This window comes from Salvelinus fontinalis, chromosome 22 (assembly GCF_029448725.1).
Source record: "Salvelinus fontinalis isolate EN_2023a chromosome 22, ASM2944872v1, whole genome shotgun sequence".
Taxonomy (NCBI): Eukaryota; Metazoa; Chordata; class Actinopteri; order Salmoniformes; family Salmonidae; genus Salvelinus; species Salvelinus fontinalis.
In genome coordinates, this window is record NC_074686.1 from 4,437,470 (window position 1) to 4,462,821 (window position 25,352).

The 25,352-nt window shown below is 43.2% G+C and overlaps 1 protein-coding gene across 1 annotated transcript in view; it reads right to left on the reverse strand.

The window, feature by feature from the left end:
* Window positions 1-25,352, reverse strand: part of LOC129819589 (nuclear factor of activated T-cells, cytoplasmic 1-like) — an 89,697-nt gene that overhangs the window by 11,756 nt on the left and 52,589 nt on the right. Inside the window, exons 10-11 of the mRNA XM_055875964.1 lie at window positions 13,495-13,627; window positions 10,866-11,474 (exon numbers count right to left, since the gene is read on the reverse strand). Of these exons, the coding sequence (XP_055731939.1) occupies window positions 10,866-11,474; window positions 13,495-13,627 (742 nt within the window). The remainder of the gene's footprint in view (window positions 1-10,865; window positions 11,475-13,494; window positions 13,628-25,352) is intronic.

The following is a 25,352-nucleotide window of genomic DNA, read 5'->3' on the forward strand; positions in this document are numbered from 1 at the left end:
CCTGTCCACATTACTGTAATTATAACTCTCCTGGTCCAAATCCACATCTAACTGTGCCAAAACGCCTGTCCACATTACTGTAATTATACCTCTCCTGGTCCAAATCCACATGTAACCGTGCCAAAAACGCCGGTCCACATTACTGTAATTATACCTCTCCTGGTCCAAATCCACATGTAACTGTCCCAAAATGCCGGTCCACATTACTGTAATTATACCTCTCCTTGTCCAAATCCACATGTAACCGTGCTGAAACTCCTGTCCACATTACTGTAAATATACCTCTCCTGGTCCAAATCCACATGTAACCGTGCCAAAAACGCCGGTCCACATTACTGTAATTATACCTCTCCTGGTCTAAATCCACATGTAACCGTGCCAAACCTCCTGTCCAAATTACTGTAATTATACCTCTCCTGGTCCAAATCCACATGTAACCGTACCAAAAACGCCTGTCCACATTACTGTAATTATACCTCTCCTGGTCCAAATCCACATGTAACCGTGCCAAAACTCCTGTCCACATTACTGTAAATATACCTCTCCTGGTCCAAATCCACATGTAACCGTGCCAAAAACGCCGGTCCACGTTACTGTAATTATACCTCTCCTGGTCCAAATCCACATGTAACCGTGCCAAAAACGGCGGTCCACATCACTGTAATTATACCTCTCCTGGTCTAAATCCACATGTAACCGTGCCAAAACTCCTGTCCAAATTACTGTAATTATACCTCTCCTGGTCCAAATCCACATGTAACCGTACCAAAAACGCCTGTCCACATTACTGTAATTATACCTCTCCTGGTCCAAATCCACATGTAACCGTGCTGAAACTCCTGTCCACATTACTGTAAATATACCTCTCCTGGTCCAAATCCACATGTAACCATGCCAAAACTCCTGTCCACATTACTGTAATTATACCTCTCCTGGTACAAATCCACATGTAACCGTGACAAAACTCCTGTCCACATTACTGTAATTATACCTCTCCCGGTCCAAATCCACATGTAACCGTGCCAAAACTCCTGTCCACATTACTGTAATTATACCTCTCCCGGTCCAAATCCACGTGTAACCGTGCCAAAACTCCGGTCCACATTACTGTAATTATACCTCTCCTGGTCTAAATCCAAATGTAACCGTGACAAATCGCCTTTCCACATTACTGTAATTATACCTCTCCTGGTCCAAATCCACATGTAACCGTGCCAAAACTCCTGTCCACATTACTGTAATTATAACTCTCCTGGTCCAAATCTACATGTAACCGTGCCAAAACTCCTGTCCACATTACTGTAATTATAACTCTCCTGGTCCAAGTGCCAAAAACTAATGTCCACATTACTGTAATTATACCTCTCCTGGTCCAAATCCACATGTACCCTTGCCAAAACTCCTGTCCACATTACTGTAATTATACTTCTCCTGGTCCAAATCCACATAGAACCGTGCCAAAACTCCTGTCCACAATACTGTAATTATACCTCTCCTGTAATTATAACTCTCCTGGTCCAAATCCACATGTAATCGTGCCAAAACTCCTGTCCACATTACTGTAATTATACGTCTCCTGGTCCAAATCCACATATAACCGTGCCAAAACTCCTGTCCACATTACTGTAATTATACCTCTCCCGGTCCAAATCCACATCTAACTGTGCCAAAACGCCTGTCCACATTACTGTAATTATACCTCTCCTGGTCTAAATCCAAATGTAACCGTGCCAAATCGCCTTTCCACATTACTGTAATTATACCTCTCCTGGTCCAAATCCACATGTAACCGTGCCAAAACTCCTGTCCACATTACTGTAATTATAACTCTCCTGGTCCAAATCTACATGTAACCGTGCCAAAACTCCTGTCCACATTACTGTAATTATAACTCTCCTGGTCCAAGTGCCAAAAACTAATGTCCACATTACTGTAATTATACCTCTCCTGGTCCAAATCCACATGTACCCTTGCCAAAACTCCTGTCCACATTACTGTAATTATACTTCTCCTGGTCCAAATCCACATAGAACCGTGCCAAAACTCCTGTCCACAATACTGTAATTATACCTCTCCTGTAATTATAACTCTCCTGGTCCAAATCCACATGTAATCGTGCCAAAACTCCTGTCCACATTACTGTAATTATACGTCTCCTGGTCCAAATCCACATATAACCGTGCCAAAACTCCTGTCCACATTACTGTAATTATAACTCTCCTGGTCCAAATCCACATCTAACTGTGCCAAAACGCCTGTCCACATTACTGTAATTATACCTCTCCTGGTCCAAATCCACATGTAACCGTGCCAAAAACGCCGGTCCACATTACTGTAATTATACCTCTCCTGGTCCAAATCCACATGTAACTGTCCCAAAATGCCGGTCCACATTACTGTAATTATACCTCTCCTGGTCCAAATCCACATGTAACCGTGCTGAAACTCCTGTCCACATTACTGTAAATATACCTCTCCTGGTCCAAATCCACATGTAACCGTGCCAAAAACGCCGGTCCACATTACTGTAATTATACCTCTCCTGGTCTAAATCCACATGTAACCGTGCCAAACCTCCTGTCCAAATTACTGTAATTATACCTCTCCTGGTCCAAATCCACATGTAACCGTACCAAAAACGCCTGTCCACATTACTGTAATTATACCTCTCCTGGTCCAAATCCACATGTAACCGTGCCAAAACTCCTGTCCACATTACTGTAAATATACCTCTCCTGGTCCAAATCCACATGTAACCGTGCCAAAAACGGCGGTCCACATCACTGTAATTATACCTCTCCTGGTCTAAATCCACATGTAACCGTGCCAAAACTCCTGTCCAAATTACTGTAATTATACCTCTCCTGGTCCAAATCCACATGTAACCGTACCAAAAACGCCTGTCCACATTACTGTAATTATACCTCTCCTGGTCCAAATCCACATGTAACCGTGCTGAAACTCCTGTCCACATTACTGTAAATATACCTCTCCTGGTCCAAATCCACATGTAACCATGCCAAAACTCCTGTCCACATTACTGTAATTATACCTCTCCTGGTACAAATCCACATGTAACCGTGACAAAACTCCTGTCCACATTACTGTAATTATACCTCTCCCGGTCCAAATCCACATGTAACCGTGCCAAAACTCCTGTCCACATTACTGTAATTATACCTCTCCCGGTCCAAATCCACGTGTAACCGTGCCAAAACTCCGGTCCACATTACTGTAATTATACCTCTCCTGGTCTAAATCCAAATGTAACCGTGACAAATCGCCTTTCCACATTACTGTAATTATACCTCTCCTGGTCCAAATCCACATGTAACCATGCCAAAACTCCTGTCCACATTACTGTAATTATAACTCTCCTGGTCCAAATCTACATGTAACCGTGCCAAAACTCCTGTCCACATTACTGTAATTATAACTCTCCTGGTCCAAGTGCCAAAAACTAATGTCCACATTACTGTAATTATACCTCTCCTGGTCCAAATCCACATGTACCCTTGCCAAAACTCCTGTCCACATTACTGTAATTATACTTCTCCTGGTCCAAATCCACATAGAACCGTGCCAAAACTCCTGTCCACAATACTGTAATTATACCTCTCCTGTAATTATAACTCTCCTGGTCCAAATCCACATGTAATCGTGCCAAAACTCCTGTCCACATTACTGTAATTATACGTCTCCTGGTCCAAATCCACATATAACCGTGCCAAAACTCCTGTCCACATTACTGTAATTATAACTCTCCTGGTCCAAATCCACATCTAACTGTGCCAAAACGCCTGTCCACATTACTGTAATTATACCTCTCCTGGTCCAAATCCACATGTAAGCGTGCCAAAAACGCCGGTCCACATTACTGTAATTATACCTTTCCTGGTCCAAATCCACATTTAACTGTCCCAAAATGCCGGTCCACATTACTGTAATTATACCTCTCCTGGTCCAAATCCACATGTAACCGTGCTGAAACTCCTGTCCACATTACTGTAAATATACCTCTCCTGGTCCAAATCCACATGTAACCGTGCCAAAAACGCCGGTCCACATTACTGTAATTATACCTCTCCTGGTCCAAATCCACATGTAACCGTGCCAAAAACGCCGGTCCACATCACTGTAATTATACCTCTCCTGGTCTAAATCCACATGTAACCGTGCCAAACCTCCTGTCCAAATTACTGTAATTATACCTCTCCTGGTCCAAATCCACATGTACCCTTGCCAAAACTCCTGTCCACATTACTGTAATTATACTTCTCCTGGTCCAAATCCACATAGAACCGTGCCAAAACTCCTGTCCACAATACTGTAATTATACCTCTCCTGTAATTATAACTCTCCTGGTCCAAATCCACATGTAATCGTGCCAAAACTCCTGTCCACATTACTGTAATTATACGTCTCCTGGTCCAAATCCACATATAACCGTGCCAAAACTCCTGTCCACATTACTGTAATTATACCTCTCCTGGTCCAAATCCACATCTAACTGTGCCAAACCCCCTGTACACATTACTGTAATTATACCTCTCCTGTAATTATAACTCTCCTGGTCCAAATCCACATGTAACCGTGCCAAAACTCCTGTCCACATTACTGTAATTATACCTCTCCTGGTCTAAATCCACATGTAACCGTGCCAAACCTCCTGTCCAAATTACTGTAATTATACCTCTCCTGGTCCAAATCCACATGTAACCGTACCAAAAACGCCTGTCCACATTACTGTAATTACACCTCTCCTGGTCCAAATCCACATGTAACCGTATCAAAACTCCTGTCCACATTACTGTAATTATAACTCTCCTGGTCCAAATCCACATGTAACCGTGCCAAAACTCCTGTCCACATTACTGTAATTATAACTCTCCTGGTCCAAATCCACATGTAACCGTGACAAAAACTAATGTCCACATTACTGTAATTATACCTCTCCTGGTCCAAATCCACATGTACCCTTGCCAAAACTCCTGTCCACATTACTGTAATTATACTTCTCCTGGTCCAAATCCACATAGAACAGTGCCAAAACTCCTGTCCACAATACTGTAATTATACCTCTCCTGTAATTATAACTCTCCTGGTCCAAATCCACATGTAATCGTGCCAAAACTCCTGTCCACATTACTGTAATTATACCTCTCCTGGTCTAAATCCACATGTAACCGTGCCAAACCTCCTGTCCAAATTACTGTAATTATACCTCTCCTGGTCCAAATCCACATGTAACCGTACCAAAAACGCCTGTCCACATTACTGTAATTATACCTCTCCTGGTCCAAATCCACATGTAACCGTGCTGAAACTCCTGTCCACATTACTGTAAATATACCTCTCCTGGTCCAAATCCACATGTAACCGTGCCAAAAACGCCGGTCCACGTTACTGTAATTATACCTCTCCTGGTCCAAATCCACATGTAACCGTGCCAAAAACGCCGGTCCACATCACTGTAATTATACCTCTCCTGGTCTAAATCCACATGTAACCGTGCCAAACCTCCTGTCCAAATTACTGTAATTATACCTCTCCTGGTCCAAATCCACATGTAACCGTACCAAAAACGCCTGTCCACATTACTGTAATTATACCTCTCCTGGTCCAAATCCACATGTAACCGTGCTGAAACTCCTGTCCACATTACTGTAAATATACCTCTCCTGGTCCAAATCCACATGTAACCATGCCAAAACTCCTGTCCACATTACTGTAATTATACCTCTCCTGGTACAAATCCACATGTAACCGTGACAAAACTCCTGTCCACATTACTGTAATTATACCTCTCCCGGTCCAAATCCACATGTAACCGTGCCAAAACTCCTGTCCACATTACTGTAATTATACCTCTCCCGGTCCAAATCCACGTGTAACCGTGCCAAAACTCCGGTCCACATTACTGTAATTATACCTCTCCTGGTCTAAATCCAAATGTAACCGTGCCAAATCGCCTTTCCACATTACTGTAATTATACCTCTCCTGGTCCAAATCCACATGTAACCGTGCCAAAACTCCTGTCCACATTACTGTAATTATAACTCTCCTGGTCCAAATCTACATGTAACCGTGCCAAAACTCCTGTCCACATTACTGTAATTATAACTCTCCTGGTCCAAGTGCCAAAAACTAATGTCCACATTACTGTAATTATACCTCTCCTGGTCCAAATCCACATGTACCCTTGCCAAAACTCCTGTCCACATTACTGTAATTATACTTCTCCTGGTCCAAATCCACATAGAACCGTGCCAAAACTCCTGTCCACAATACTGTAATTATACCTCTCCTGTAATTATAACTCTCCTGGTCCAAATCCACATGTAATCGTGCCAAAACTCCTGTCCACATTACTGTAATTATACGTCTCCTGGTCCAAATCCACATATAACCGTGCCAAAACTCCTGTCCACATTACTGTAATTATAACTCTCCTGGTCCAAATCCACATCTAACTGTGCCAAAACGCCTGTCCACATTACTGTAATTATACCTCTCCTGGTCCAAATCCACATGTAACCGTGCCAAAAACGCCGGTCCACATTACTGTAATTATACCTCTCCTGGTCCAAATCCACATGTAACTGTCCCAAAATGCCGGTCCACATTACTGTAATTATACCTCTCCTGGTCCAAATCCACATGTAACCGTGCTGAAACTCCTGTCCACATTACTGTAAATATACCTCTCCTGGTCCAAATCCACATGTAACCGTGCCAAAAACGCCGGTCCACGTTACTGTAATTATACCTCTCCTGGTCCAAATCCACATGTAACCGTGCCAAAAACGCCGGTCCACATCACTGTAATTATACCTCTCCTGGTCTAAATCCACATGTAACCGTGCCAAACCTCCTGTCCAAATTACTGTAATTATACCTCTCCTGGTCCAAATCCACATGTACCCTTGCCAAAACTCCTGTCCACATTACTGTAATTATACTTCTCCTGGTCCAAATCCACATAGAACCGTGCCAAAACTCCTGTCCACAATACTGTAATTATACCTCTCCTGTAATTATAACTCTCCTGGTCCAAATCCACATGTAATCGTGCCAAAACTCCTGTCCACATTACTGTAATTATACGTCTCCTGGTCCAAATCCACATATAACCGTGCCAAAACTCCTGTCCACATTACTGTAATTATACCTCTCCTGGTCCAAATCCACATCTAACTGTGCCAAACCCCCTGTACACATTACTGTAATTATACCTCTCCTGTAATTATAACTCTCCTGGTCCAAATCCACATGTAACCGTGCCAAAACTCCTGTCCACATTACTGTAATTATACCTCTCCTGGTCTAAATCCACATGTAACCGTGCCAAACCTCCTGTCCAAATTACTGTAATTATACCTCTCCTGGTCCAAATCCACATGTAACCGTACCAAAAACGCCTGTCCACATTACTGTAATTATACCTCTCCTGGTCCAAATCCACATGTAACCGTGCCAAAACTCCTGTCCACATTACTGTAATTATAACTCTCCTGGTCCAAATCCACATGTAACCGTGCCAAAACTCGTGTCCACATTACTGTAATTATAACTCTCCTGGTCCAAATCCACATGTAACCGTGCCAAAAACTAATGTCCACATTACTGTAATTATACCTCTCCTGGTCCAAATCCACATGTACCCTTGCCAAAACTCCTGTCCACATTACTGTAATTATACTTCTCCTGGTCCAAATCCACATGTAACCATGCCAAAACTCCTGTCCACATTACTGTAATTATAACTCTCCTGGTCCAAATCCACATGTAACCGTGCCAAAACTCCTGTCCACATTACTGTAATTATAACTCTCCTGGTCCAAATCCACATAGAACCGTGCCAAAACTCCTGTCCACAATACTGTAATTATACCTCTCCTGTAATTATAACTCTCCTGGTCCAAATCCACATGTAATCGTGCCAAAACTCCTGTCCACATTACTGTAATTATACGTCTCCTGGTCCAAATCCACATATAACCGTGCCAAAACTCCTGTCCACATTACTGTAATTATACCTCTCCTGGTCCAAATCCACATGTAACCGTGCCAAAAACGCCGGTCCACATCACTGTAATTATAACTCTCCTGGTCTAAATCCACATGTAACCGTGCCAAACCTCCTGTCCAAATTACTGTAATTATACCTCTCCTGGTCCAAATCCACATGTAACCGTGCCAAAACTCCTGTCCACATTACTGTAATTATAACTCTCCTGGTCCAAATCCACATGTAACCGTGCCAAAACTCCTGTCCACATTACTGTAATTATAACTCTCCTGGTCCAAATCCACATAGAACCGTGCCAAAACTCCTGTCCACAATACTGTAATTATACCTCTCCTGTAATTATAACTCTCCTGGTCCAAATCCACATGTAATCGTGCCAAAACTCCTGTCCACATTACTGTAATTATACGTCTCCTGGTCCAAATCCACATATAACCGTGCCAAAACTCCTGTCCACATTACTGTAATTATACCTCTCCTGGTCCAAATCCACATCTAACTGTGCCAAACCCCCTGTACACATTACTGTAATTATACCTCTCCTGTAATTATAACTCTCCTGGTCCAAATCCACATGTAACCGTGCCAAAACTCCTGTCCACATTACTGTAATTATACGTCTCCTGGTCCAAATCCACATATAACCGTGCCAAAACTCCTGTCCACATTACTGTAATTATACCTCTCCTGGTCCAAATCCACATCTAACTGTGCCAAACCCCCTGTACACATTACTGTAATTATACCTCTCCTGTAATTATACCTCTCCTGGTCCAAATCCACATGTAACCGTGCCAAAAACACCGGTCCACATTACTGTAATTATACCTCTCCTGGTCCAAATCCACATGTAACCGTTCCAAAACTCCTGTCCACATTACTGTAATTATACCTCTCCTGGTCCAAATCCATATATAACCGTGCCAAAACTCCTGTCCACATTACTGTAATTATACCTCTCCTGGTCCAAATCCACATGTAACTGTGCCAAACCTCCTGTCCACATTACTGTAATTATACCTCTCCTGGTCCAAATACACATGTACCCTTGCCAAAACTCCCGTCCACATTACTGTAATTATACTTCTCCTGGTCCAAATCCACATAGAACCGTGCCAAACCTCCTGTCCACAATACTGTAATTATACCTCTCCTGTAATTATAACTCTCCTGGTCCAAATCCACATGTAATCGTGCCAAAACTCCTGTCCACATTACTGTGATTATACGTCTCCTGGTCCAAATCCACATATAACCGTGCCAAAACTCCTGTCCACATTACTGTAATTATACCTCTCCTGGTCCAAATCCACATCTAACTGTGCCAAACCCCTGTACACATTACTGTAATTATACCTCTCCTGTAATTATAACTCTCCTGGTCCAAATCCACATGTAACCGTGCCAAAACTCCTGTCCACATTACTGTAATTATACGTCTCCTGGTCCAAATCCACATATAACCGTGCCAAAACTCCTGTCCACATTACTGTAATTATACCTCTCCTGGTCCAAATCCACATCTAACTGTGCCAAACCCCCTGTACACATTACTGTAATTATACCTCTCCTGTAATTATAACTCTCCTGGTCCAAATCCACATGTAACCGTGCCAAAACTCCTGTCCACATTACTGTAATTATACCTCTCCTGGTCCAAATCCACATGTAACCGTGCCAAAACTCCTGTCCACATTACTGTAATTATAACTCTCCTGGTCCAAATCCACATGTAACCATGCCAAAACTCCTGTCCACATTACTGTAATTATACCTCTCCTGGTCCAAATCCACATGTACCCTTGCCAAAACTCCTGTCCACATTACTGTAATTATACTTCTCCTGGTCCAAATCCACATGTAACTGTGCCAAACCTCCTGTACACATTACTGTAATTATACCTGTCCTGTAATTATAACTCTCCTGGTCCAAATCCACATGTAACCGTGCCAAAACCGTCCCCAGACAGACAGAGCAGCCTAACAGAACTTCAGTCAGTGTGTTATTTAACCAGACTGCTAGCAGGAAGGGGGCAATTAGAATGGTTGGAGCGTAGCTCCAGCATAACAACCAATCCACCAGGGCTAGGAAGGCCCAGACCAACCCAGCCAGACATTTGAGCTCAGTTCAGTTCAGCTGGGGTCTGGTGCAGATCACATCAAAGAGCTCTACTTTTACTGCTGCTGATAGCTGCTGGTTAGCGACTCTCCCAGCTCCAGGTCTGAAGGATGGTTTCCTCCCAGTGATTGATATGGGGCCAGGCAGCAATGTTGTCTAGCTAACCCCAGGGAAGATCATTTATCCCATTTATTGCAAATCAGCACACAGCCCAGAACCCTTAGTGGTGGTGAATGCTGGAATCCCAGACCAGTGAGATCATAAAACAGGGTTTCTAAAATCCCCCAGCTTCCACTCTGCTTGGGAGGAATAAAAGAGGTCGAGGAGAGTTGTTTATTTTATCAGTGGACTTTTAAAAGGCCTGGCCATTATTCAGGGGCTTCAAAGTACCTACCAGGGTTCTATGATCTAACGGTAAATCTCTGTTCTAGTCGGCTGATAGCAGTGGGAGGAATTAGAACCAGAGGGTGTTAATCATAAAAGCCTTTCTCACTAAGTTCATGAGAAGGCAACTACTGTAAATAGTGACTGATAGTAGCATAGCATAGTATTGTATTACATCAAGTGTGCATTTACATAGCTTCTAAGCAGCTGGCTATACAAAAAATGATTTACAATATGCCAATAATATGATTTACTGTATGTTTCAATGGTGGCTTTAATTGTCACAGTGCGTTAGGATAATGTGGAGAGGTTTATGATTAATTACTCACCATCATCTAGGTACATCTGGTCCAGTTCCTCTGGCTCCTGTTTGATGTTAATGGCCAACGTGGGGCTCGAGGAGCGGCTGCCTCTCTCTGGCACTTTGGAGAACTGTTGGCTCACTGGGCTGGAGCTGCCACTGATGGGCTGGGGCGGCGTTAGGCAGTGGGTGGGGGAGAACGGGGCTTCCGGGCCGCTGGTGTCAGGGGTGGAGGGCTGTGAGCCTGGTGAGGATGAGGCACTACTGGGTGGGTAGAGGACAGATTGCGGCTGGTAGCATCCAGGACTCTCCTGGATGATGGAGACATGTGGGATCGGAGACTGGGATGGTCCTGCTGACAGGCACTTGGAGAAGGGCGTGGTGGGTGACAGGTCATGCAGTTTGGGACTGGTGCTGGGGGAGGATGAGGAGGACAGTGAGGAAGGCTTCCCTCCCAGTCTCCGTTGGCAGGCGGAGTAGGTGCCCCCCACACACGGCCGGAGTTCTGTGGGTATAATGGAGGTCATGACCTGTGGGGTGTAGTAGGGCTTGGGGTGAAGCGCCAGGCCAGGGCCACGCTGGGGACACACCTGAGGGGGGTCGTAGTCATCATTCGGCTCCGTTTTTATCATTGGAACTGAAAGAAGGAGAAAAGGGAGAGGAAAAAGAGTAAAATGAATAAACATACAGTTCGATCTCCTGTCGAGTGTAAGCCTGTGAGAGAGTGAGCAAGTGTCAGTGAATAAGTGAGTGAGTGAATAAGTGAGTGAGTGGGTGGGTTTGTGGCTAGGATACCCACAGCCAAAACAAACACACTCATCAATGAGACTTTTCCACCCTGCTGAAAATATTCAAAAATGAAAAAAGGGAGAGACAAAAGGGAGGAATCATCACCACAAGAGACTTCAGCTGGTTCTACAATAAAAATGCCTATTTTCTTTTTATCAGACCCCGGCAATAATATCCTATAAACGTGCATTATGAAATATGTTGCTGCTGCAGAAGCTTCATACTGTACCCAAACATGAAATAGATTACTGCTCTCTCAAAAAACCACACACAAAAAAACAGTTTTAGCAAATATGCTATGTATTGCTCCTTCAAAACCCCAATATTTCAAGACGTGGCTCAGTATTGAAACAAAATGGTGCCTGCAAAATGCTTTGAAGATTGCAATGATTATGCTTGTGGTGACCATGGTTAAGTTCAGAAGGGCCCTTTCTCCACTGTCTCGTTCTCAGTTCCCAGCCCTTGGCTACCGATACCAAATTCCTGTGTGGATCGTGTTGAACATTACATTTCAACAAGATCCACACGTGTTGAACATTACATCTCCTCCTGTATGATTCTCGGTCAATCTCGTTTAACGGCTGACGCCGCAGTCCACTGACAGGCGACCGTTAGCAGCGGTTTTGAACCTGAGATTTATCGTGCGTCAAAAACGAAACTCGATTTGCACACCTAAAGCGAGTGAAACCAAGCTACACCCTGCAGTGCCCAGCCTTGCTGAGCCCGCTGTCAAGTGAACAAGGTGAATTCTGATGAGACGAGTCATGCCAACAGCAGGTTTACGATAGCGAACCGCTTCTATTTTAGACCCAGTAGGACGCAGTGTGTCTGCAAGCGACAGGGTAGACTAATGCGCAGACACAACACACAGATGAGTAGGATGAGTGCAATGTTTGTGTTACCACAAAAATCTGAGAGTGTGCCTTAGCACCTCCGCAATAAAAATCTGTGATGTTGCTGAAATAACAATACTGTAAGCTTACTGTTAGAAATGCCTGAGTAAGTGGACTGTAACAGAAATGTTGTACTTCTGCATATTTTGTTGATATATGAAAGTTTAAAAAAAATTATAAGCGACAATCATTTCCATCTCATTAGGTGTAGGCTTAATCCACACATTTTTTGGAGGGATATCAAATCTTTTACTGTAGGTTTAGCTGTCTGGACCTAATGTGTAGACTACTAGTGTGTGGCATGACTTCACATACCACCCTGTCCAGACAGCTTGTTTAATGAAGAGACTTGAGTCTAACCCTTTAAGAGACACTGACCAGGCCCAGTGTCCCCTCTCTCCCCCCTCTCTGACTCTCACCAGAGGCTGAGGACAATGCTTCACTCTCAGAGGGGAAAGCAACTGAGGGACGTCAGTGCCCACATACAGGACTGGGACCGCAGTTGAATTAGAGCTTTGAACCACCCACTGGATACTAGCTTTCTCCAAGCCGGCTGCAATTAGAAGTGTTTATTTTTTTTACATTTGATCTGGTGTGGCGTTTTTCATTTAGTCTGGCAACAGTTTGGCTATTCAAAAAACAGTGTTCCCCTCCCCTTTTCCACTCTGGTACAGTCCACTCCAAGTGTTCTTATAGCTGCAGGTATGGAAAATAATATATTTTATGGAGATCCATTTTTACATTGGGAATAACTCAAACCATCGCTTTGCTCCTCACTTGAAAACCACCAAAGACGGAACACAGAATGTTTGTGTTCTTTTCTTCAGATGTGAAAATGGTGCTTAAAGTTTTCTTATTGGTCTGGGATATGAAAGGACAAGGATAGACAAAAGAGGAGTAAGGGATAGGGTGGTGGGTAGAAAAAGAGAGAGAGAAAGAGAGAGATGGAGACAGACAGAACGAAAGAGAGTTTACCATTGGCAGACATGTAGGTGAAGTGCTGGTACTGGCTCCTTTTCCTCTTGCCATTGCACACATAGAAGTTCACCTGAACAGGATTGGATATCCTCTGGTTCCGATAAGGAGGGATTTCAATGAGAAGAGATGTCTGCAATATAAAGGCAAAGGCAATGCCATCCATAGTGAGACGCAACCGAGTGCCTTCAGAAAGTATTCACACCCCTTGACTTTTTCCAAATGTTGTTGCGTTAAAGCCTGAATTTAAAATAGGATTACATTTAGATTGTTTGGTTACTGGTCTACACACAATACCCCATAATGTCAAAGTGGAATTATATTTCTCATTTGTTTTTAAAAAATCAATAAAAAATGAAAAGCTGAAATGTCTTGAGTCAATAAGTATTCAACCCTTTTGTTATGGCATGCCTAAATAAGTTCAGGAGTAAAAATGTGCTTATCAAGTCATATGATAGGTTGCATGGACTCACTTTGTGTGCAATAATATTGTTTAATATGATTTTTGAATGACTACCTCATCTCTGTACCCAACACATACAATTATCTATAAGGTCCCTCAGTCGAGCAGTGAATTTCAAATACATATTCAACCACAAAGTTTATGGAGGTTTTCCAATGCCTCACAAAGAAGGGCATCTATTGGTACAGTGCTTGCGAAAGTATTCACCCCCCTTGGCATTATTCCTATTTTGTTGCCAAACAACCTGGAATTAAAATATATTTGAGGGGGTTTGTATCATTTGATTTACACAACATGCCTACCACTTTGAAGATGCAAAATATGTTTTATTGTGAAATTAACAAGAAATAAGACAAAAAAACTAAACTTGAGTGTGCATAACTATTCACCCCCCCAAAGTCAATACTTTGTAGAGCCCCCTTTTGCAGAAATTACAGCTGCAAGTCTCTTGGGGTATGTCTCTATGAGCTTGGCACATCTAGCCACTGGGATTTTTGCCCATTCTTCAAGGAAAAACTGCTCCAGCTCCTATAAATTGGATGGGTTCCACTGCTGTACAGCAATCTTTAAGTCATACCACAGATTCTCAAATGGACTGAGGTCTTGGCTTTGACTAGGCCATTCCAAGACATTTAAATGTCTCCCCTTAAACCACTCGAGTGTGGCTTTAGCAGTATGCTTAGTTTCATTGTCCTGCTGGAAGGTGAACTTCCATCCCAGTCTCAAATCTCTGGAAGACTGAAACAGGTTTCCCTCAAGAATTTCCCTGTATTTAGCGCCATCCATCATTCCTTCAATTCTGACCAATTTCCCAGTCCCTGCCGATTAAAAACATCTCCACAGCATGATGATGCCACCACCATACTTCAATGTGGGGATGCTGTTCTCGGGGTGATGAGAGGTGTTGGGTTTGCGCCAGACATAGCGTTTTCTTTGATGGCCAAAAAGCTCAATTTTAGTCTCATCTGACCAGAGTACCTTCTTCCATATGTTTGGGGAGTCTCCCACATGCCTTTTGGTGAACACCAAACATGTTTCCTTATTTTTTTCTTTAAGCAATGGCTTTTTTTCTGGCCACTGCTCTGTGGAGTGTACAGCTTAAAGTGGTCCTATGCCAGATACTCCAATCTACGCTGTGGAGCTTTGCAGCTCCTTCAGGGTTATCTTTGGTCTCTTTGTTGCCTCTCTGATGAATGCCCTCCATGCCTGGTCTGTGAGTTTTGGTGGGCGGCCCTCTCTTGGCAGATTTGTTGTGGTGCCATATTCTTTAAAAAATGTATCAATGGGTTTAATGGTGCTCTGTGGGATGTTCAAAGTTTCAGATATTTTTTTATAACCCAACCCTGATCTGTACTTCTCCACAACTTTGTCCCTGACCTGTTTAGAGAGCTCCTTGGTCTGCATGGTGCCGCTTGCTTGGTGGTGTCCCTTGCTTAGTGGTGTTGCAGACTCTGGGGCCTTTCAGAACAGGTGTATATATGAGATCATGTGACAGATCATGGGACACATTAATAAACTCCACCTGTGTGCAATCTAACTAATTATGTCACTTCTGAAGGTAATTGGTTGCACCAGATCTTATTTAGGGGCTTCACAGCAAAGGGGGTGAATACACATGCACGCACCACTTTTCAGTTTTTAATTTTTTTGAATTTGAAACAAGTATTTTTTTTCATTTCACTTTACCAATTTGGACTATTTTGTGTATGTCCATTACATGAAATCCAAATAAAAATACATTTAAATTACAGGTTGTAATGCAACAAAATAGGAAAAACACCAAGGGGGATGAATACTTTTGCAAGGCCCTGTGGATGGGTAAAAAATAAATAATCAGACATTGAATATCCCTTTGAGCATGGTGAAGTTATTCATTACACTTTGGATGGTGTATCAATACACCGAGTCACTACAAAGATACATGCGTCTGGAATCAGTTGCCGGAGAGGAAGGAAACCACTCAGGGATTTGAGGCCAATGGTGACTTTAAAACAGTTACAGAGTGGCTGTGATAGGAGAAAACTGAGGATGGATCAACAACATTGTAGATACTCCACAACACTAACCTAAAGGACAGTAAAAGAAGGAAGACTGTACGGAATAAAAATATTCCAAAACAATACTTCAAAAAGTTTTTATCCTGAATACAAAGTGTTATGTTTGGGGCAAATCCAATACAACACATTACTGAGTACCACTCTTCATATTTTGAAGCATCGTGGTGGCTGCATCATATTATGGGTATGTTTGTAGTCATTAAGGACTGGGGAGTTTTCAGGAGAGAAAAAAAGAAACGGAATGAGCTAAGCACAAGCAAAATCCTAGAGAAAAACCTGGTTGAGTCTGGTTTCCACCAGACACTGGGAGATTAATTCACAGTTCAGCAGGACAATAACCTAAAACAAGGACAAATCTACACTGGGGTTGCTTACCAAGAAGACAGTAAATGTTCCTGAGTGGGCAAGATACAGTTGACTTAAATCTACGTGAAAATCTAAAGCAAGATCTGTAAATGATTGTCTAGCAATGATCAACATCCAATTTGACAGAGCTTGAAGAATTTTGAAAATAGTAATGTGCAAATGTTGCACAATCCAGGTATGGAAAGCTCTTAGAGACTTAACCAGAAAGACTAACAGCTGTAATGGCAGCCAAAGGTGCTTATACAAAGTATTGCGTCAGGGGTGTGAATACTTACAGTACCATTCAAAAGTTGACACACCTACTCATTCAAGGGTTTTTCTTTATTTTTGCTATTTTATACATTGAAGAATAATAGTGAAGACATCAAAACTATGAAATAACACATGGAATCACTTAGTAACCCAAAAAAGTGTTAAAAAAATCAAAATATATTTTATATTTGAGATTCTTCAAAGTAGCCACCCTTTGCCTTGATGACAGCTTTGCACACACTTGGCATTCTCTCAACCAGCTTCATGAGGTAGTCACATGGAATGCATTTCAATTAACAGGTGTGCCTTGTTAAAAGTTAATTTATGGAATTTCTTTCTTTCTTAATGCGTTTTAAGCCAATCAGTTGTGTTGTGACAAGGGAGGGGTGGTATACAGAAAGACCAAGTCCATATTATGGCAAGAACAGCTCAAATTAGCAAAGAGAAATGACAGTCTATCAGTACTTTAAGACATGAAGGTCAGTCAATGCCAAAATTTCCAGAACTTTGAAAGTTTTTTCAAGTGCAGTCGCAAAAACCATCAAGTGCTATGATGAACCTGGCTCTCATGAGGACCGCCACAGGAAAGGAAGATCCAGAGTTACCTCTGCTGCAGAGGATAAGTTCATTAGAGTTAACTGCACCTCAGATTGCAACCAAAATAAATGCTTCACAGAGTTCAAGTAACAGACACATCTCAACATCAACTGTTCAGAGGAGACTGTGTGAATCAGGCCTTCATGTCAAATTGCTGCAAAGAATCCACTACTAAAAGGAAACCAATAAGAAGAAGAGACTTGCTTGGGCCAATAAACACGAGCAATGGACATTAGACCGGTGGACATTTGTCCTTTGGTCCAAATTTAAGATTTTTGGTTCCAACCACGGTGTCTTTGTGAGACGCAGAATAGGTGAACGGAAGATCTCTACAAGTGTGGTGGAGGAGGTGTGATGGTACTTTGCTGGTGACACTGTCTGTGATTTATTTAGAATTCAAGGCACACTTAACCAGCATGGGTACCACAGCATTCTGCAGCGATATGTCATTCCATCTGGTTTGCACTTATTTAGCATTTTTTAATTTTTAATTTTACCTTTATTTCACTCAAGTCAGTTATGATCAAATTCTTATTTTCAATGACGGCCTAGGAACAGTGGGTTAACTGCCTTGTTCCGCGGCAGAACGACAGATTTTTACCTTGTCAGCTCGGGGATTCGATCTTGCAACCTTTTGATACTAGTCCAACACTCTAACCACTAGGCTACCTGCCGTAGTGGGACTATCATTTGTTATTCAACAGGACAACGACCCAACACACCTCCAGGCTGTGGAAGTGTTATTTGACCAAGAAGGATAGTGATGGAGTGCTGCATCAGATGACCTGGTCCCACACAATCACCCGACCTCAACCCAATTGAGATGATTTGGGGCTAAGCTTCCTGCAATTCTAGGACCTATATACCAGGCGGTGTCAGAGGAAAACCCATAAAAGTGTCAGAGACTCCAGTCACTCAAGTCATAGACTGTTTTCTCTGCTACCGCACGGCAAGCGGTACCGGAGCGACAAGTCTAGGACCAAAAGGCTCCTTAAAAGCTTCTACCCCCAAGCCACAAGACTGCTGAACAATTAATCAAATGGCCACCGGACTATTTCATTGACCCCGTCCCCATTTGTTTTGTACACTGCTGCTACTCGCTGTTTATTATCTATGCATAGTCACTTCACCCCTACCTACAGTTGAAGTTGGAAGTTTACATACACTTATGTTGGAGACATTAAAAGTCATTTTTCAACCACTCGACAAATTTCTTGTTAAAGTTTTGGACAGTCGGTTAGGACATCTAGTTTGTGCATGACACAAGTCATTTTTCCAACAATTGTTTACAGACAGATTATTTCACTGGATCACAATTCCAGTGGGTCAGAAGTTTACATACACCAAGTTGACTGTGCCTTTAAACAGCTTGGAGAAATCCAGAAAATTATGTCATGACTTTAGAAGCTTCTGAAAGGCTAATTGACATAATTTGAGTCAATTGGGGGTGTACCTGTGGATGTATTTCAAGGCCTACCTTCAAACTCAGTGCCTCTTTGCTTCACATCATGGGAAAATCAAAAGAAATCAACCAAGACCTCAGAAATAAAAATTGTAGACCTCCACAATTCTGGTTCATCCTTGGGAGCAATATCCAATTTCCTGGGACCACGCAGCCGACATACCGCTCAGGAAGGAGACGCGTTCTGTCTCCTAGAGATTATCGTACTTTGGTGCGAAAAGTGCAAATCAATCCCAGAACAACAGCAAAGGACCTTGTGAAGATGCTGCAGGAAACAGGTACAAAAGTATCTATCTCCACAGTAAAACGAGTCCTATATTGAAATAACCTGAAAGGTCGCTCAGCAAAGAAGAGACCACTGCTCCAAAACCGCCATAAAAATGCCAGACTACGGTTTGCAACTGCACATGGGGACAAAGATCATACTTTTTGGAGAAATGTCCTGTGGTCTGATGAAACAAAAATAGAACTGCTTGGCCATAATGCCCATCGTCATGTTTGGAGGAAAAAGGGGGAGGCTTGCAAGCCGAAGAACACCATCCCAACCGTGAAGCACGAGGGTGGCAGCCTCGTTTTGTGGGGGTGCTTTGCTGCAGGAGGGATTGGTGCACTTCACAAAATAGATGGCATCATAAGGGAGGGAAATGATGTGGATGTATTGAAGCAACATCTCAAGACATCAGTCAGGAAGTTAAAACTTGGTCGCAAATGGTTCTTCCAAATGGACAATGACCCCAAGCATACTTCCAAGTTGTGGCAAAATGGCTTAAGGACAACAAAGTCAAGGTATTGGAGTGGCCAACACAAAGCCCTGACCTCAATCCTATAGAAAATGTGTGGGCAGAACTGAAAAAGTGCGTGCGATCAAGGAGGCCTACAAAACTTATTGTGGGAAGCTTGTGGAAGGCTACCGAAAACATTTGACCCAAGTTAAACAATTTAAAGGCAATGCTACCAAATAGTAATTGAGTGTATGTAAACTTCTGAACCACAGGGAATGTGATGAAAAAAATAAAAGCTGAACTAAATTATTCTCTCTGCTATTATTCTGACGTTTCACATTATTAAAATAAAGTGGTGATCCTAACTGACAGGGAATTTTTACTAGGATTAAATGTCAGGAATTGTGAAAAACTGAGTTTAAATGTATTTGGCTAAGGTGTATGTAAACTTCAGACTTCAACTGTATGTCAATAGGTCACGCTGGCACTATGAAGACATTACCAACAGCACCATTTGTTGACATTGGGAACTGACACAAAATTAACACCTCATTAAAAGACCTAGAGCTTTTTGTTTTACATTGTGTTTCACTTTGAAGACACTATCTATGAGTGGCGATGGCCCCTGGTGAAATAGGCAGTCGACTTTGGGCTATAATCTATAGTAAGTGATGCCTTCTCAACATGGCTCCTCGTGTTAATTCTCTCTGTCACTCAAATAATGTTGCATTTGAACATGATGTTCTCATACAGTATATAGGAATCTCATTTTCTTTCACCAAAGAAAGCAGTTCTACAAGCTTGCTGAAACTGGACTGGGTGACGTCAGGTCGAATCAGGGTCACCCTACTCCCGGAGTCCACAAGCGCTGTGGTGTGGCTCTTACCGGGGTGACAGGGGAAGAATCACTCTCCTTAGCCCAGCATGCCATCATCAAGCCGCAGGGCCGCCCAGTGACTATCTCACTAGCTGAGGCTGAAGGCATCGGGACATCGCGGTTTGGACAGTTCCAGGCGATGTGTCCTGACTCGCCACACTCGTAGCATTTCCTGCTGTCCATATTCAGGAAAGGGCGTTGTCTTGGGGAGCTGGCTGTTGGTGTCCCCCCATCCTTGGCTGGGGTCCCGGCGTGGTCCTCCGCTCTTTTTCCGCTCCTCCGGGCGAGTGGCAGGTTCCAACTTCATGGTTTTCCGCTACGCAGAACCTCCAAAGACACCTGTTGTCCTACTACCAGTTCCGCCAGCTGATCTGCGCTCTGCGGGTTAGCTTGCTTGCTAACTTTTTGGCTGCGAGCGGGAGAGAGAGCGTAGAAATGTATCTATGACCACTTTCTCGATGGTTGTGAGCGTCAGTGGTTCAGCAGTTAGCCAGCTCTTGGCCAGCCTACTTACATCATGCATTTGCGATCGGGGGGATGCTGTACGATCATACGCCTAATCATGGAATCTTTGTGCCCTGCTAATCAGGGTGTAACCATACCGGCACAGGATTTACATTTTCAGCCCTCGTAATGCGTCGCATTGTCAGCCTTCAGATCCTGATAGGTCTTCTGTGCCGCACCTGACAGGAAGGGTGCTAACAGGCTGGCCCATTGCTCATGGAACCATTTCTCCCTAGCCACTGTCCTGTCAAAGGCTTGGAGGTAAGCCTCGATGTCGTCAGCCTCTCAGCTTCAGCATAAACCTACAGGGTTTGGGATGAGAGACTGCTGCGCCTGCCGCCCTGCCACCCTGGGCGGCTGTCAGCTGGGTGAGTTCAGCTCGCAGGGGAGCGGTCTGCTGGTGCTGTTCCTCCAGCAGCTCCCAATACATAACCTGCTGGGCTATGTTCGCCTCCACCAGCTGTCTCACCAATGCTTCCATGGTGCTCTGTGTCTGTTTCGTTATTGAGCTTGGTTTGGGGTCCCCGCATTCTCCACCACATGTAGCAGGTTTAAGGGTGTGAGGTTTCCACATACATTTCTTCACAACACATTTCTTCACAACACATTTCTTCACAACACATTCTTCACAACACATTCTTCACAACACATTCTTCACAACACATTCTTCACAACACACTCTTCACAACACACTCTTCACAACACACTCTTCACAACACACTCTTCACAACACACTCTTCACAACACACTCTTCCCTCTCCATTCTCTGCCCCTTTGTGCAGGCCGCTTCCTCTTTTATCCCCAAGCACTCCCTGGCTTAATGATCCACAGGCTCGCCTTGTTGGGGCAGGAAGCCCATATAAAGCTCAGGGGTGGAGCCAGCGGGCTGCAAGGTATCTCCCTTCAATCACCACTCCCCTCAGCTCTCCCTGCCGTCTGCCACAATGCACACAGATGCAAACAGAGACTGATAGTTACACACACACTGAGTGTACAAAACATTAAGGGCACCTTCCTAATATTGAGTTTCACTCCTCCTTTTGCCCTCAGAACAGCCTCAATTTGTCGGGGCATGGACTCTACAAGGTGTCGAAAGCATTGCACAGGGATGCTGGCTCATGTTGACTCCAATGCTTCCCACAATTGTGTGAAGTTGGCTGGATGTCCTTTGGGTGGTGGACCATTCTTGATACACATGTTGAGCATGAAAAACCCAGCAGCGTTGCAGTTCTTGACATAAACTGGAGCGCCTCGCACTTCAATATTTTGTCTTGCCAATTCACCCTCTGAATGGCACACATACACAATCCATGTCTCAATTATCTCGAGCCTTAAAATCCTTCTTTAACCTGTCTCCTCCCCTTCATCTACACTGACTGAAGTGGATTTAACAAGTGATATCAATAAGGGATCATAGCTTCCCATGGATTCACCTGGTTAGTCTATGTCATGGAAATATTCCTTAATGTTTTGTATTCTCAGTGTACACACAAAACTGGCCAAAATATCGTGAAACATTTATTTTGCGAAGTAAAGACACACCTGAGATATGTCACAGATGGCCATCAGGTATGTTTCTTTAAATCAGCCACTTTATCCTGCACTGTCATTTTATATCCAGTTCAGGGAGTGTCCAGGGCATTCGGAAAGTATTCAGACTCCCCATTTTGTTACGTTACAGTCTTGTTCTAAAATGTGACCCGATTCAGGAAACTAGGTGTATGTCACAAGTCACAACTTCACAGGAGAGCCTTTTGAAAGTAAAAAAAACTACATTTTTTATCAAAATGCGTTTTTTGGCAGAAATGCTTTCTCGAACATGTGAACTTTCATGTGCCTTAATATCAAATGTGTATGTCATCTGTAAATACAAATAAAATTGTTAAATTATGAGTTTTTTAAAAAGATATTATGTTACCCATGGAGAACTGCAAATATGTTGCTACTGCTCTCAATAACATTGCTGCACTGAATTTATCAGGCGCTTTCGACAAAGGTCAGTGGGAAAAGGTTGTGATGGACGACGATCGGGCCATACTATGGCTGGCAACAACACCTGGCTGTACTTCAGGCCGCTTCCACAGATCAAGCAGTACCAGCACTTCAGGTAAAAAAAAATGTTCTTTGTATGAGGTTATTCTTATCTAAACTTGGGAGGTGAATTGATGTTGTGTAATGTCTTCTGATTTTTTGTTATTCCCTGTTCTACAGCTACGATGCTCTGGAACCTGGTGTTGTGGCCAAGAAGCGTTCGGGATGTCGGGACCAGGTTTCAGCTGCTGCACAACGCTGACATCCTTCCTCCCATAGATGGTCTGCCTGTAAAAGCACCACCTGGACTGGACACAGTTTGTCTAGCTATCTTTTTGACAAGATCAGGGAGTTTTATGATGAAGAGGCTATGGACATCACATGCCCTGCACCAAAGTCAAGGGCAGGACAGAAACAGGCTCTCCGAATATAGATTCCCTTGTTCATGCGTGGTTTGGACGGCCCAGTCATCAGCATTATCTGCAGTGCCTCTATTCACATGACTCTCTCCTAACACACACACCATACGTTGCTGCAATTTTTTTTATCCTGCAGCTCAGCCACTTTACCCCTGATTGTATGCATATAACTACCTCGTCTATCACTAATATCGTTGTTGATATTGTTCTTGTACATACTGTATAAAAAAGAAGAGGCGACTCCGGGATGCTGGCCTTCTAGGCAGAGTTGCAAGGAAAAAGTCATATCTCAGACTGGCCAATAAAAAGAAAAGATTAAGATGAGCAAAAGAACACAGACACTAGACAGAGGAACTCTGCCTAGAAGGCAAGCATCCCGGAGTCGCCTCTTCACTGTTGTCGTTGAGACTGGTGTTTGCTTCACCGTAGGGATGGTGCAAAATAGTTCAATCTTGGTTTCATAGGACCAGAAAATCTTGTTTCTCATTGTCTTTTAGGTGCCTTTTGGCAAACTCCAAGCGGGACTTTGGCTTCCGTTTGGCAACTCTACAATAAAGGCCTGATTGGTGGAGTGCTGCAGAGATGGTTGACCTTCTGGAAGGTTCTCCCATCTCTACAGTGGACCTCTGGAGCTCTGTCAGAGTGACTATTGGATTCTTTGTCACCTCCCTGACCAAGGCCCTTCTCCCCCAATTGCTCAGTTTGGCCGGGCGGCCAGCTCTACGAAGAGTCTTGGTGCTTCCAAACTTCTTCCATTTAAGAATGATGGAGGCCACTGTCTTCTTGTGGACCTTCAATGCTGCAGATATTTTTTGTTACCCTTCTCCAGATCTGTTCCTTATCACAATCGTGTCGCGGAGCTCTACGGGCAATTCCATCGACCTTATAGCTTGGTTTTTGCTCTGACATGCCCTTTCAACTGTGGTACCTTATAAAGACAGGTGTGTGCCTTTCCAAATCATGTCCAATCAATTGAAATGAACACAGGTGGACTCCAATCAAGTTGTAGAAACATCTCAAGGATGGTCAATGGAAACAGGATGCACCTGATACAAATTTCGAGTCTCATCGCAAAGGGTCTGAACACTTACAGTTGAAGTCGGAAGTTTACATACACCTTAGCCAAAATATATTTAAACTCAGTTTTTCACAATTCCTGACATTTAATCCTAGTAAAAATTCCCTGTCTTAGGTCAGTTAGGATCACTACTTTATTTTAAGAATGTGAAATGTCAGAATAATAGAGAGAATGATTTATTTAATATTTTCTTTCATCACATTCCCAGTTGGCCAGAAGTTTACATACACTCAATTACTATTTGGTAGCATTGCCTTTAAATTGCTTAACTAGGGTCAAACGTTTTGGGTAGCCTTCCACAAGCTTTCCACAATAAGTTGGGTGAAATTTGACCCATTCCTCCTGACAGAGCTGCTGTAACTGAGTCAGGTGTGTTGGCCTCCTTGCTCGCACACACTTTTTCAGTTTAGCCCACTAATTTTCTATAGGATTGAGGTCAGGGCTTTGGGATGGGCACTCCAATACCTTGACTTTGTTGTCCTTAAGCCATTTTGTCACAACTTTGGAAGTATGCTTGGGGTCATTGTCCATTTGGAAGAGCCATTTGCGACCAAGTTTTAACTTCCTGACTGATGTCTTGAGATGTTGCTTCAATTTATCCACATAATTTTCCACCCTCATGATGCCATCTATTTTGTGAAGATGCTGCCACTTCCATGCTTCACGGTTGGGATGGTGTTCTTCGGCTTGCAAGCCTCCCACCTTTTCCTCTAAACATAACGATGGTCATTATGGCCAAACAGTTCTATTTTTGTTTCATAATTTCTCCAAAAAGTACGATCTTTGTCCCCATGTGCAGTTGCAAAACGTAGTCTGGCTTTTTATGGTGGTTTTAGAGCAGTGGCTTCTTCCTTGCTGAGCGGCCTTTCAGGTTATGTCAATATAGGACTCGTTTTACTGTGGATACAGATACTTTTGTACCTGTTTCCTCCAGATTCTCCACAAGGTCCTTTGCTGTTGTTCTGGGATTGATTTGCACTTTTCGCACCAAAGTACGTTCATCTCTAGGAGACAGAACACATCTCCTTCC